The sequence below is a fragment of the Pelmatolapia mariae genome, linkage group LG10_11 (genome assembly GCF_036321145.2).
Source record: "Pelmatolapia mariae isolate MD_Pm_ZW linkage group LG10_11, Pm_UMD_F_2, whole genome shotgun sequence".
NCBI lineage: Eukaryota > Metazoa > Chordata > Actinopteri > Cichliformes > Cichlidae > Pelmatolapia > Pelmatolapia mariae.
Genome location: NC_086236.1, coordinates 1873962 through 1888436, shown reverse-complemented (window position 1 = coordinate 1888436; position 14475 = coordinate 1873962). Strand labels below are relative to the sequence as shown.

Sequence of the window (14475 nt, the reverse complement as noted above, 5' to 3'; positions counted from 1 at the left end):
GAAAGGAGGAGGGTTGTGCGTGGGGCTAGCAACCCCACCTTTTGAAAAAAAAAGCCATGCTACAGAAACTGAAACATGCTCTCAGGTCAGTTTATTTAGTGAATCGTGATCTCATTTGGAGCCAAAATGAGATGTTGTAAATGAGAAACTGAAACAAAACACTCGTGCTCAGGTTCATTGTCGTGTTTACTTCTTTTTAACAGAAATGACAATATTTGATTTTATAAAAAAGAATCCTTTGAGTATCTTGGGTGTGTTTGTGTATCCGCCGAGATCAACGTGATCACGTTTCAACATGAAAAATAATCAGAATCAGACATCTGCCAAACACCTGAAATCCCTCCTAGGACCTGCTAAGAGTGTGTGTGTGTGTGTGTGTGTGTGTGTGTGTGTGTGTGTGTGTGTGTGCGCGTGTGCGCGCGTGCACAGCTGCCTCTGTGGGGACCAATGTGAGTTTTAGGTCTTTAGAGTGAGGACGTTTTCAGACTTTTAAAGGGCTGTTTCAGAGTTAAGTCTAGGTTTTAGACATAAGTTCTGAAACAGTCTGCCAATGGCGGTCCCCGGGAAGACAGGTGTGCAAAAGTGTGTGTGCGCTTTATATCGACAGGCTTTTGGGGTTGACCACCCGGCCGATGAAGAGCAGCGCCCCTGATGTTTCATCCCGGATCAGGTAGAGGAAGGGGCGGTCCACTCGGTATGTCAGGTGGCTTGGCGTTGTGTCGCTCGGGTACTGATTCCCCTCTGGCGCAGTCTCCATCGTGACCTTGTGATTGACAGAAATAAGTTTGGCAGCCTGAGTGGAGATTTTCTCCAGCTCCGGGTTGTCTAGCCATTCAGAGAGACCTGCCGAGAGGGAGAGGAGGAGGACGACCATGTTAATCAATCAGCAGTAAAAGCCTACACTACTACGGCTTCATGAGTGTTTTTTTCTGAATGGACAGTTCAGCACTACGATGACCTGGATGACTGAGAACCTTCACAGACACAGTTCAGCATTGATATATAAATACTAGTAGACTCCTATATTAGAACCCTCGAGTAAAAAACGTGGTGGATCAAACTGACCAAGGTCGCCGAGCAGCGGCAGCAGGTCTGTGGAGTAGCTGAGCTTCAGGACGGGCAGAGTAATGGACACTTTGGCAGGAAGTAGCGTCATGGAGAGGTCCTGGACAAACTCAGAGGTCAGACTCTCCTCCACAAGGGTCATGTTGGAGGTCACATCCTCGGGCAAGAAGATGAACATGCTGACATCATCCTGCATCTGGATCTGAGCGATCTGAACGAGGAGAAAAACATAAAGAAATGTGCTGCAGTTACGCTACTGTAGCCATCGTTCAGAGACGGCTGCCGTGAATTCTTGTTTGATTGTTTTTAAACTTAATAAGAAATGTGTGTCAAAGACCTGATAAAACTATTTTAGTCATTTAGCTCTATCCACTTCTATTCATTAAGTATAAGCTCATTAGTGCCCCCTACTGCATCTACAGCTGAACTGCAGCCTATTTTTGTACAATGGGATGAATGAAAGGAAGTAGAATGGCTCTGTTAGATATGCTCTGCCATCATCAGGAGCTCAGCAGCGTTTTTCCTCTCTGCCTTTGTTTTTATTAATAAATATCATCCCTGTATTATTTTTTTCCTTCATAAAAAATGCGATTCTTTTGCATTATCAGTAAAGTCCATTTAAATTTGTATAAATGAAACTGGATAATAACTGCATGCAGGGACTCTAAAGTTTACTCCCAGCACATAATGATATGCACTACGGTCTAACATACATAGATTTTATACTGGCTTCTGTTTAAAGCTATTCATCACGCTCACCGTGCAGCCTAAGTCCGAGTCAACCCCCATCTTCACTGGGTAGTTATCCTGTTGCATCATGGGAACGCGCACAGGTGCTGCGCCATCCACCTGGAAGTTTTCCAGCCCTCCACTCTGAGCGAACCGAGTCGTCCACTTCCCTGTTAGGACAGGAAACTAACCCATTATTCATTATGGCTGAAACTCACTTTCAGGATCAGTCACCTGTCAGAACCTGTTCATTGTTTCAATGGCAGAGGACATGGATACACAACCATACACTTTGAATTTGCTTCCAAGATTTGCTAAACAGATAAAGGTCACTTTGTAGCAGCGATCGGTCTATAGTCAACTCTCTGAGTTAGTCCCATTCCTAAAAACTTTAGTCAGTTGCCCCAAAGTTCAGGTGCGTTTAACATGTGAGCCGATCACTTCACCTACACATAAACCCATACACGAGCATTTTGGAAAAAACTCTTACTATTACAGTTATCTGATAAGTAATATTGATCACTGACTCACCGAATGGATTTTATTTATATGATAATTCTAACTAATTTGTAGATATCTGTGTCTGCAGAGCTGAAGACGTACCTTTAAAGTAGGCGGCACTCACACTGCTTATGCCGGCGGCACGAGGGAGGGGCTTGGTCAGAAAGCGCTGCACCTTCCCACCCGTCTGCTGAGACACCCAATCGTTGATTTCTTTCACATCTTTGGATCCTCCCAGCAGCGCCTTGGGGCGAACTCCATACTGCTGCTCCACAAGACCAAAGAACTCCTGCTTCAAACGAAGTCCTGACAACATGAGAGAACATTACGATCTCAAAGTAAAGACTCAAACACCGTGACAGCGAGCAACCACCAGTTCCACTTGGCTCCTTTCTCCCGCTCACCTCTGTAAACAAGTTCATGAAGAGTTTATTGTCTCAGTCACAAATTTCAGTCCAAACATTTCAAACATTAAATTACGGTTTAAGATAAGGTGAAGGTGCTTAGCTCACTTAGCTGCATCTGATGAAACTGCAACATTTTCTTAACAACTAAACACCAAAATCCTTTTTAGGCTTCTGATGGTTTTATTGCTCACATTGACTTTTTCTCCTCACATTTCTACCAGAATCTTCCCAGAAGGTTGAAACACAACTGAGCCAAACACATTTTTTTTTCTAAGGTCATCGGGTCCAGCTCACGCACCAGACGCTGCCCCTCAGCAGGCTTCCAGAAGAAAGCCAACCAGAAATATTGGGTTTAATGGATAAGGTCCCTAAAGAGGCAGTACAGGACTACAACTGCACCTTTTATTGGCCTTTTTGAAGTTTCTGTGTAACACATCAAATAAATAAGACCTTTTGTTTTTATAAATCATGCTAAGCTCCTTCGGAGGAGTAGGAATGAAAACTTGAAGCAGGACATAGAAAAGAAATGAGCTGAATTTGTGTTCTGTTGTTTTGGTTTAGCTGCAAAGTCACAGCCTGATGTCTAGACTCCATCTCAACCCCAACGTGAACTCACGTCTCGCCAGGTACAGGCGTGCAGCGGTACTCAGGCCTTTCCCCGCCGTCCTGACTGAGGCCAGCATGTCCTTCAGGGTGTTGTGGAGCTGAGGGTCCTGCAGGGTGTGGTACCTCAGGGCCCTGTACAGCTGCCTCTGAGCATGCTCAGATCCTCCTAGAGGGACAGGAGGGCTTGTGTTAAGGTCACAAACCTCTGACACAACTGTTTTATTCATTAGAGAAACAGACGTCGGCATCACTTTTACTGTAAGAATGTCTCTGTTTTTAAATTAATATTCTCCACTAAGGCCCTTGTGTCCACCTCCTCCACACGGTGGCGCTGTTATACAATTTTAGCTTAGTTGAAAGTGAACAGAGGAAAACTAATCGTGGAAGTACAAAAACAGACTGAATAATTCACAATGGAGAAAAAACAAAACTGGTCCCGTGACACTGACGGTGTTTTTGGGAGCAGCAAATAGAATGACCTTGAGCCAGTCTGGCCTCTGAGCTCGTACCAACACTAAAGCCAAAGCTCGGGTTTGGACTGAGTTTGTGTGTTTGTGTCTTCACCCATGGACAGCTGAGTCAGCGCCTCGGACACGCTGAGCGGGGACAGGAAGACGTTGGTAGAAGCGTCGCGGCTCGCCAGGACGCGGAAAAGGTTGTAACCGAAGTCGGAGGTGGCAGCACCCATCTTTGTAGTTGGATTCGTGAAGAGCTCCACGTGTTCCTCCTCTCCGGCTGCCTCCTCGCCGCCGGTCTCAGACTGCAACGGACCAATGAGGGAAAGATTTCATGATTAACTGAACTTTTAAAACTTCGTGCCACTGATAACTCTCAGACAGACAGGGCTACTCTGAAGCAAACATCATGTGGATGGCAGCAAATGTTGCTCATAAACCCGTGAAGCTCTTTTTAAACTGAGGGTGGTCTCAGCCTGTGCCCCCACCTTTGGAAAAACCCAGAAACCATTCTAATGTTTGTCAAACCATGTCTTCATTGATCTACCCTGAAGTGTCAAAGCTCGTCCTTGAGGGCATGGTGAGGTCGTATTTTTACACACAGTCACATCACTAAATTATCTCATCAGCTCTGAGATTTTCCACCAATGTTTCATCTTCGTGTTGTTGATGTCGCAGCTTTTTAAGGCATGTTGCTGCCATCAAATTCAAACATGTTTTAAAATTCAATGTCCGAGCCACAGACTGATTAAAGATGGATGTAGCTTCCAGTGAAGGCACCTGAAACCTGCGCTCTTTCTAAAGGCCACCAGGGGGCGACTGTCTGCAGAGGGACTTTGCGCTGCAGAGATGTCTGACACGTTGTGGGCGCGTTCGCTCATTTCAAGTCTGTCTCGTGGTTTAGATTAGTTAGCCAATCAGTGTGCGGCTTTACAGTGAGAATAGGAGAGAGCGAAGACGCTCACCTCGAGGCTTCATAAATCAAACCAGTGGGTGGGGTGACGTTGGATACATCCATCTTTTTTACTGTGTGTGGCTCCAGCGTTTTGGCTCTGGGGATGTAAATTACATAACTGAGGAAACAGAAGCCTAGAAAATATGTGCAGATGGCAGATGTTGATACCTGAGCGTCACAGAAGCTCAGCACGACTCCAAAAAGCAGCAGGAAAGTTGTTCCCTTCATCCTGAAATCCAAACAAAAGGAAACAAGTTTTCACACATTTCCTCAAACAGAGAAGGAAATGAACCATATTTCATCACAGAGCTGCTGTTCCTCAGGCAGGGATACCCTCTGCGTCAAACCAAACGCCCCTAATTTCTCCATGAGTGCAAAGAAAGGCTGAGCCAAACCAAGTCCAGAGGACGAGTACAGAAAACAAGTTCAGCCGCCACAGAGGCTACAGAGCCCAAATTATCCAAAACAAAGACACAATTCAAAGACAAAGATTAGAGTCAGAGCCAGAAAACCTCCGAGCTGTGGAAACTCTGTGCAGTTTATATCAGGTTATGTAACAAACTCTGAGCTGCTCATCGGGACACAAATCATGATCTCAGGTCTGAGCTCAGTGTTCATGAAAGAGTAAGTCAGCTATCCTAGTGAGGACCTTCATTGACATAATGCTTTCCCTAGCCCCTTACCCTAAACCTAACCATTACCTAATTGTAACCCTGACACTAAAACCACATTTTGAGCCTCACAAAGGCTTCAAACTTGTGAGGACCGGTGTGTGTGTCCTCACAATTGACTGTTGGTTCTCACAAGTATAGTAGAATGCAGATTTTGGTCCTCAAATAGATAGCTAGACAGGAACACACACACACACAGACACACACACGGCCTGCTTTGTTCCACACACATCTGGACCTGCTGCTCGTGCTTTTACATAAACAGAGGTCTGTCATTTGAACCTAAAACCACACACACACACACACACACACACACACACACACACACACACCACAAACCACAGGCCTGATGGAAAACCCAGACGCTTTCTTCTTCTTTAACCTCTTGATGGTCGCAGTGTGTCTCATCTTTTCTTTCCTACAGCTTCATAAACTCAGAGATAACATGTCATCAGTTAGATCTTTTAAATGTTTATGAGAGAAATAAAAGAATCTGTGCTTTCAGATAATCTCAAACTGGTTTCTTGGAGATGTGAGACAGGAAGTGACAGGAAGTGACAGGAAGCGCGAGCCCGTGAGTCCGAGGTCAGGGTTAATGAAAACTGCAGCAGAGATCTCCAAAAGTTGATTCTGTTCATCTGGACGTAGCGTTTTGTGGGAGAAACGTTTCGTCACTCATCCAGGTGACTTCTTCAGTCTCAGCTGACTGCAGGTTTCCCCAAATCTTATAAACAGTACATTTGCATAATGACTGAAACCAGCCCACTGAAGGAACAATGGGCTGGGAGGTCAGGGCTGGTTTCAGTCATTATGCAAATGTACTGTTTATAAGATTGAAACCTGCAGTCAGCTGAGACTGAAGAAGTCACCTGGATGAGTGACGAAACGTTTCTCCCACAAAACGCTACGTCCAGATGAACAGAATCAACTTTTGGAGATTTACTTTCCTGGATGATTGAGAATGCATCAAGATGCAGCAGAGATCACACTGACATCAAACTGAGGGCTGGGTGAGCTGTACCTAATGATTTGTCCCTTTAGTGCGTGGATAAGAATACCTGCGCACGCGCCCCGAGATACACAACAGTGTTTCTGCTGAACTGCGAGTGAGTTAATGACACGCGTCAGTGTAAACGAGTGCAGAGAGGTGACGTAGGTGACGTCTCATCCTGGACTACTCTGTGTGTGTGTGTGTGTGTGTGTGTGTGTGTGTGTGTGTGTGTGTGTGTGTGTGTGTGCTCGCGCGCTATTCCCCCCGCCCCTGCAGACCAGCTGACTCAGCACGCTCCTGTTCCTGCACTGACTTGTCTCCGGTCCTCACTAGAACGTTTTTTTCATTGGCTGTTTGTGAACTCTCTGATATCACATCAGGGATTTTTAAAGTCCAGGTCACTAACCTGAACATATTCCACAGTGAAATGTTTTTCTTGGCATGGAATTCTTTACAACCCCAAATAACCTCAAACCTGCAAACTTATTAAAAATCATCCGTTTTATCCGAACAATGAGAATTTAGAAAAATTCAAAATGTCCTTACAGACCGAAGCTGATGATCGTCTGCCTGGTTTTAGTGACTCTGACCTGCTGCTCTTATATAACCTGCTGAGTGGAAAAGCCCAGATTGGCTGCTGAACAGGAGGAAAAACGCAGCGTGTCTGAGAAACAGCAAGTTTTTCACAAAGTCTGAATCAAAGCACTTTGAATTCTGCAGAAAACCTTCCTGTGCTTCATGTCTGATCTGAGCTGAGCTGCGCTGCTACGAATACGTCCAAGTTTTACACTTTTTATTCCAGCTGGCGCAAATAAAACGATGCAAAAAAAGTTCAGATTTGTGCGTAAAAAGCGCAGAAATGTATCTAGTGCAGTGAGAGTCACTCACCTCTCTGCTCTCTGCTCCACGTCGATCAGCGTCTCTCTGCCTGCTCAGAAAGTGAGTCTTCCAACCCGCTGACGCCTCTTGTCTCGGCACCCTCAGCGGCGCGCATCCAGCTGCTGTCTATGGCAAGCCATTAGTGCCATAAATCGCCACTTTTCTAATGCGTTTGGTTAAGAAATGGTGTAAAAAACGCCGTTTAATTTTTCAAAACGCCGAAAAAAACGGCGTTCTGTTTCGACAAACGCCGTTTTTTCCGACTCTCACATGGCGCCCTGAACGCACCATCGGAGTGACGTAAAAAGCGGCGTTCAAAGACAGACGGAAACGCCGTTTTTTACGCCACTCGGCAGAAAACGCCGTTCAAAGGTGCATAAAAACGGCGTTTTTTACGGCGTTCTGTGCCAGCTGTAACGGCGTTTAAAACGGCGTTTTATTGAAATTATGCAGGGCACTCCCCATGGTTCCCTCTTCCAATTACTTTCAACTCACTTCACCCAATCAAAGAAGAGGAACTGCAGACCACACTAATGCATCACCGATTCACCTTGCTGCTAAGTGATTGCCTATTCAGTACCAGTGCTTGTTACCCACTATGCATTTTGATTTGTTTAAAGCATGATCAAACAAGCAAACGACGGAATGCTTTTTCTGAAACAAGACCTTAAATTTGTGGCGCATGGGTCGCTTTGTTTACTTGAGGGATCAGCTACCGCAGTGTAGCATTATGATGCTAACGGAGTCCTGGCTAACACCGCAAACTCCGGACATGAGTGTAGAGCTGCCCGGTTTCCAGATGCTGCGGGCGGACAGGACGAGAGACAGCGGTGAGAGGAAAGGAGAGGGACTGGGCAGTGTTTGTTAAAGACAGTTGTGGGACCCCTGGGCACATTGCTGTGAAAGAACAACTCTGCAACAGAGACATTGAGCTATTAGCCGTTAGCATCCGTGGAGGCAGCCTGTGACTCTCTGTGGTCCGCAGACTGCAAACGCAATCTCCGAGAGCTCTTCTTCTAATATCAGGGGACTTTAATCATGTCTCGCTGGACTCCACACTGCCCACCTTCACCCAGTATGTGACCTGCCCCACCGTAGGCAATAAAACATTGTACTTAATGTATGCCAATGAAAAAGTTGGCATACAGTTCATCACCTCCCTCTGCCCAGGGAAGATCTGATCGTAACCTAGTGTGCCTTGTCCCTGTGTGCAGCACTTAGTGTGCAAAACTGCTATAAGGGCAGCTGCTCCAGGATTCATCTGTAACATGCTTGCTCGAACCCTCCTTCGCTGTACACGTAGTCCACGTACTCGCAGGGAGGCTCTGACAGCCTCAGGACCAATTTGTTCATTGCCAGCAATAATGTCCTGCACATGTTCATCCAAGGCACTGTCAGTCAGTTCCGCATACATTGATGCACGGGTGAAATGATACTGTCTGAAATCAGACAAAAAAAAAACAAAACATGATTATTTTAATCACTACCATAACAACACACTTCATTACTTGAGTAGTGGTGCACATTCAAATAAACTTATTTTTACAAATTCACAATACCATTTAATTTGAATAAACAGTGAGTGTAGGAGCCATAACTAAATATATAGAATTTTGATGATCACTGGGTTGTCATTTGTTTGGTTCTTATGGGAGTCACGTGGGTGCTAGCGGTGACATAAATGGGCGTTGTCAGTCTGTCATTCACTGGGTTTGATTTTGACAGAGAGGAGGCCTGGTTAGCCGTAGTTTTTGTTGACCGCTGCACAACATGTTTTGCTTTGTTACATTAGAGCCTGTGACGTTGTAAGAGTACAAATCGTGAGATGATCACATTACTCTGTAAACTCTCAAAGCACTTTAATAAATAAGCAAACAATTCCACCTTTCGCATTATTGCATAAGTTGACAGCGCGTCAGGCAAAGAGGCAAGCTCTATCCCCGGCCTCTAGCGACTGTGGAAGTCGCTACAGTGAGTGTGTGTCACAAAGAACTGAAAGTCACACTGGTTTCAAAAGTCACTGACCGCAGACGTCTTCGAATTGTACGAAGTGAAACATTCAAAATATCAGCCATCTGAGGTGCAGTGAATCCACATGACTTCAGGAATGAAAGCTGTTCCCGAGTGATACGGTAAAGGGATCTTCCTCTACCTCTGTTGAAAACCACTGGTGCCTGGTATCCAAAACAGCCTGAAAATATATAAGCGTTTGGTGTATTTGGAAAATAGGTTAAGACAGAGTCATAATTTATTTCACACTTTTGATGAGTCAAGGAATCGACACAATATGTGCTTACCTTGTTGGCCATGCTGAGTAGACAGTTCGACCTCCTGAATCAATTCAGCCAAGTCACGCAGAAGTTGATCTGCCGCAGTTACATTGATCAGTCTTCCTCTTGCCCACCGAAGGCTTCTCTGCATTGTCTCCAACCTCAAAGATATCAAAAAATTACTTCTTAATTCATGTTATATTCTCAGGCCATATTCCCCTTAAACATTTTATGCAAGTTTAAATGTTAAATGTTTTCGATCTTGCTTTGATCATACCTCCTTAACGCTAACTGTAGCACATCTGGCCCAACATCGTCCATCAGCAGCTGCCGTGTACAGTCATTAAGAATGTTCTTGCACCTTGAGATGAAAATCCTCCAGGCCATACTTTGTAATGGTCTGGTTGAGTCACAACTATTTTTCCACAGTGCCTGCTCTACTTGGGGTGCTGGCTGCTCTACTTCATCGATCCTCTGAGGATCACCACCTAAGACAAATTAAGCCAGCTGTATTTAAGACCACCGTTCACAACCAGTCTTTGCCATTTTATCTGTTAACCTATGTTAGTTATTGGCCTCACGTTGCTCAAAGTTCTATCAATCAATCAATCTTTATTTATAAAGCACTTTTCATACAAAAAATGTAGCACAAAGTGCTTTACATGGTTAAAAGCAGCCCACCCCACACACACACACACACACACACACACACACACACACACACTTAAAGAGTAAGTTTAGTACTTATTATTGTTTATTATTTCTTTACTCTTTGAGGCTGTTCTCCTGCCATTCGGTGTTCCTAGTGCAAAGTCTGCATTTCTGTGTCCTATCTTTAGTTGGTTACTGCTTTATATTGTTGACCTCTAGTCTTGTGCACTTGCTTTTGCTCCCACTGGTCATACTTGTTTGATTCAATTCACCTGTGTCTTGTTTCTCCCAGCTGCGTCCTCTCTCCCTAATCAATATTATTATCTCTCTTCACTGCGGATTTCCCGCACTCATATTTATGGTCAGTTTTCAGTTCATGGATTTTGTCTTTCAGTCTGCAGTGTCGGGTTTACTGACTGCTTAACAGTCTCATGTGGCTCTTTGTATACCCCACTGTATTAATAATTCCTGGTATTGTAGATACAACTATACATGCGTTTAAAAAGGCACATGCGTGCTTATAAGGATGAACATTAAAAGCTGAAAATTCGGAACATCTGTCACGATCTAATTCAGATGAGTTTACTGAAATTGCAAGTTGGTGTTGCACTATGACTTCATGGCAGTCTGTTAATCCTGCTTACTGGAAAAAGGCTATTGGGATAATTACTCGGCTGTAGAGTTAAATAACTAAGTTTCTCCCATTGAACATATTGTATTATATGCAGCACTTACGCACAACCATACCGCAAAATCAATGCGCAATTACGCATCAATGGTGGCCGAGGCGACGGCAAGGCTAAGGCTAGCTTTGTAACGGAATATAAAAAAAGTATGAAACGAAAATGTGTTCTTTGTTGCTGGACTGTAAGATGAAAGTAGACACAATTTCGGGCTCCTACATTTTGTCAGAAACTGTAAATTAATGAGTTTTTTACTCTACTGGAAATAAGAATAGAAGAAAATTTATTCATTCTTACCTTATACTAATCATGGTGAAGGCCAGTGCAGTGCAGGAACTTATATGCCTTCTCGGGTGAATTCCGCTGAGAGTAAACGTAATGTCCCGCTCTACTGTACAAGACTTGTGAATGGTTACCTGGAGGGATGTACCACTGTGAGAGGGGTGCCACGGAATAGTCCAAGTGATCGCTGCTTTAATTTCCCGGTCAACTATACATAAATTGCACGTCGACATGAAATAAAAAGCATTCTGTCATTTATTTGCTTGATTATGCATCTCTGCACTGCGTGGGTGATTAGTGGCTCCATGCACACTAAGTGCTGCACACAGGGACAAGGCACACTAGGTTACGATCAGATCTTCCCTGGGCAGAGGGAGGTGATGAACTGTATGCCAACTTTTTCATTGGCATACATTAAGTACAATGTTTTATTGCCTACGGTGGGGCAGGTCACATACTGGGTGAAGGTGGGCAGTGTGGAGTCCAGCGAGACATGATTAAAGTCCCCTGATATTAGAAGAAGAGCTCTCGGAGATTGCGTTTGCAGTCTGCGGACCACAGAGAGTCACAGGCTGCCTCCACGGATGCTAACGGCTAATAGCTCAATGTCTCTGTTGCAGAGTTGTTCTTTCACAGCAATGTGCCCAGGGGTCCCACAACTGTCTTTAACAAACACTGCCCAGTCCCTCTCCTTTCCTCTCACCGCTGTCTCTCGTCCTGTCCGCCCGCAGCATCTGGAAACCGGGCAGCTCCACACTCATGTCCGGAGTTTGCGGTGTTAGCCAGGACTCCGTTAGCATCATAATGCTACACTGCGGTAGCTGATCCCTCAAGTAAACAAAGCGACCCATGCGCCACAAATTTAAGGTCTTGTTTCAGAAAAAGCATTCCGTCGTTTGCTTGTTTGATCATGCTTTAAACAAATCAAAATGCATAGTGGGTAACAAGCACTGGTACTGAATAGGCAATCACTTAGCAGCAAGGTGAATCGGTGATGCATTAGTGTGGTCTGCAGTTCCTCTTCTTTGATTGGGTGAAGTGAGTTGAAAGTAATTGGAAGAGGGAACCATGGGGAGTGCCCTGCATAATTTCAATAAAACGCCGTTTTAAACGCCGTTACAGCTGGCACAGAACGCCGTAAAAAACGCCGTTTTTATGCACCTTTGAACGGCGTTTTCTGCCGAGTGGCGTAAAAAACGGCGTTTCCGTCTGTCTTTGAACGCCGCTTTTTACGTCACTCCGATGGTGCGTTCAGGGCGCCATGTGAGAGTCGGAAAAAACGGCGTTTGTCGAAACAGAACGCCGTTGTTTTCGGCGTTTTGAAAAATTAAACGGCGTTTTTTACGCCATTTCTTAACCAAACGCGTTAGAAAAGTGGCGATTTATGGCACTAATGGCTTGCCATAGATGCCAGCAGAGGCAGCGGGAGCGCGCATAGATCCAGAAAAAACGAAGCTTAAAAAAATTCTGGTATTTAATAAAAAGTGTAAGCACCTTAAAAAATAACTGAAGTTTTGAGAGAACACAAAGAAACAATAGCTCAGGAGTGTTTCAGAGAAATCAGCTGACACGAAGCAAAGACTATAGATGAAAGATGGATGTGATCATGTGACACCACCCAATGGTTTCTGGCCTCCACACATGTCCCTGTGCACGTTCTTGTGCCTGTTTGTGGTCCAAGTGCTGTTCAAACACAAAGTTTGCATCTACATAAAAAAAAACCTGGAGGTGTTCATGCTCCGCCCCTTTTACCCAGAGTGCATTTGAATCAAAAGAATGAAAACTGTCAGTTATATTATCAGAACACTGCTGTCATCCAGGATGTGACATATCTCCTCCACTGTTTTTAAGATAAGATAAGATAACCTTTATTAATCCCACACGTGGGAAATTTGTTTGTTTGGAGATGTGAGGTCCTGCTAGCAGATAAAAATCTGCCATCCTTTCCTGATCAAACCTTAAAACTTTGGTTAAAGCACCTTCTTCACCTGTGACTGATCTGGCTGTCTTTATTCTCTACCTCATGTCCCACTGTTGTTTTATTTTGGTTTATTAAATTCATTGTTTCTGCACAGTGCTGCTGAGCGCCTGAAGGTCATGGGCAGCCAATGATTTTCAGCCTCATCCTGTGCGTAAAGAGATTTCTCCAGATTGTTCAAATCTTTTGATGGTATAATATACTCTGATCAGATATTCAGTTTTCACTGCTAACGTTGATGAGCACTACTCTGTAGCTGTATTTGTAGATGTTTAGATGCAGTTTTTTGTAGATTAATGAACCGTCTACTGACCTACTGAAAATGAACCTGATTGGCTGCCCATCCATCCATTTCTTTACTTGTTACTTTTGTTTCTTTTCCAGCATATTTCATTTATTTATTTATTTTTTGACACTATCCCAACTTTTAGTGTCGATAATATTTTTCATGCAATGTCTCTCTTTCAACATCTGATATCAAATCATTGCAGCCTGTTTTTAATACAGTCTCGACTTTTTCTGAATTGTGTTTGCACTTCTGTGACCTGACAATGCAGCGAGTCAATGACAGCAATAAGAAAACCCTGTTAGTGTGGCTAATGTGGCTGCTAGCACCACAACATATAACATACTGATGCTATGTGACAAATCGTCAGTATGTTACATGTTCAAAGGCATGAGAGCCAATGAATCCATACTGTAAAAGTGTTTTACATTCTGATCCCGAATCCCTTTGGAAAACACTATCTGATACAGTTAAAGTTATGGTTATGGTTAGGGCTGGATTGGAGGACTGGAAACTCTGCTCAAGCGCGTGTTACAGCCGTGAGCGGCATTCTGTTGGATTCAAAAGAGAATCCGGAGCATCTCATAAGGATGCAGAAGGGTACCTCTTGTGTGAGACGCCTCAGGCTGTGACAAATCATCGGTATGTTACGCATTGAGAATGAGAATGCTCTCGCTAGCATTGATAGGGAAACTAATGATCTATAAAAACTGTACCATGTGTGACTAACTGCCTCCGCTAAACTGTGAGCCTGCTACATTCCTTCTCTTTTGTTCTGTCACTCACACTGGATTTTGATAAAGTTAAATTTCTGAAAAAATCTGTTTCTGTGTTTTGAGATAACAGAACGACTGACGGATTACTTTAAAGTAACCCATAAACTACAGGAAAAACCATTAAGATGCACAAGAGACGTAAGCCAGATTTTGAAACTATGCCAACATTCATTCTTTCAGGTCAGTTCAAAGCTGCATACACAGAAAGTGGCTGTTAAAGTACGAAGTACATTAAACCTTTGAAACCTGCAGCATACAGGCATTGTACCAAAAAATCATCTGTAGGTTAT

At 44.1% G+C, this 14475-nt stretch overlaps 1 protein-coding gene and 1 long non-coding RNA gene across 2 annotated transcripts; both read right to left on the bottom strand.

Moving 5' to 3' along the window:
* Positions 1-168: 168 nt before the first annotated feature.
* On the bottom strand, positions 169-7367 carry serpinf1 (serpin peptidase inhibitor, clade F (alpha-2 antiplasmin, pigment epithelium derived factor), member 1). Its single transcript, XM_063487684.1, has 8 exons — positions 7269-7367; positions 4887-4947; positions 3873-4068; positions 3319-3474; positions 2398-2601; positions 1825-1964; positions 1066-1276; positions 169-843 (listed from the first exon to the last, which is right to left on the bottom strand). Exons 2-8 carry the CDS (start codon positions 4944-4946, stop codon positions 596-598), a joined length of 1215 nt encoding a protein of 404 aa, XP_063343754.1. The 5' UTR covers position 4947; positions 7269-7367; the 3' UTR covers positions 169-595.
* A 1256-nt stretch (positions 7368-8623) lies between these two features.
* Positions 8624-9959, bottom strand: LOC135933656 (uncharacterized). Its single transcript, XR_010573866.1, has 4 exons — positions 9807-9959; positions 9557-9690; positions 9285-9450; positions 8624-8698 (listed from the first exon to the last, which is right to left on the bottom strand). It is a non-coding gene; the product is annotated as an uncharacterized LOC135933656 (long non-coding RNA).
* Positions 9960-14475: the final 4516 nt, after the last annotated feature.

Bases quoted from the DNA above. Each gene is read 5' to 3' on its own strand.
- serpinf1 (XM_063487684.1), bottom strand. From the start codon at position 4,946: ATGAAGGGAACAACTTTCCTGCTGCTTTTTGGAGTCGTGCTGAGCTTC. The intron at 4,069-4,886 runs GTATCAACATCT...GGTCCGTTGCAG, and splicing joins TGAGCTTCTGTGACGCTCAG to TCTGAGACCGGCGGCGAGGA. The intron at 3,475-3,872 runs GTGAAGACACAA...CTGTCCCTCTAG, and splicing joins GCTGACTCAGCTGTCCATGG to GAGGATCTGAGCATGCTCAG.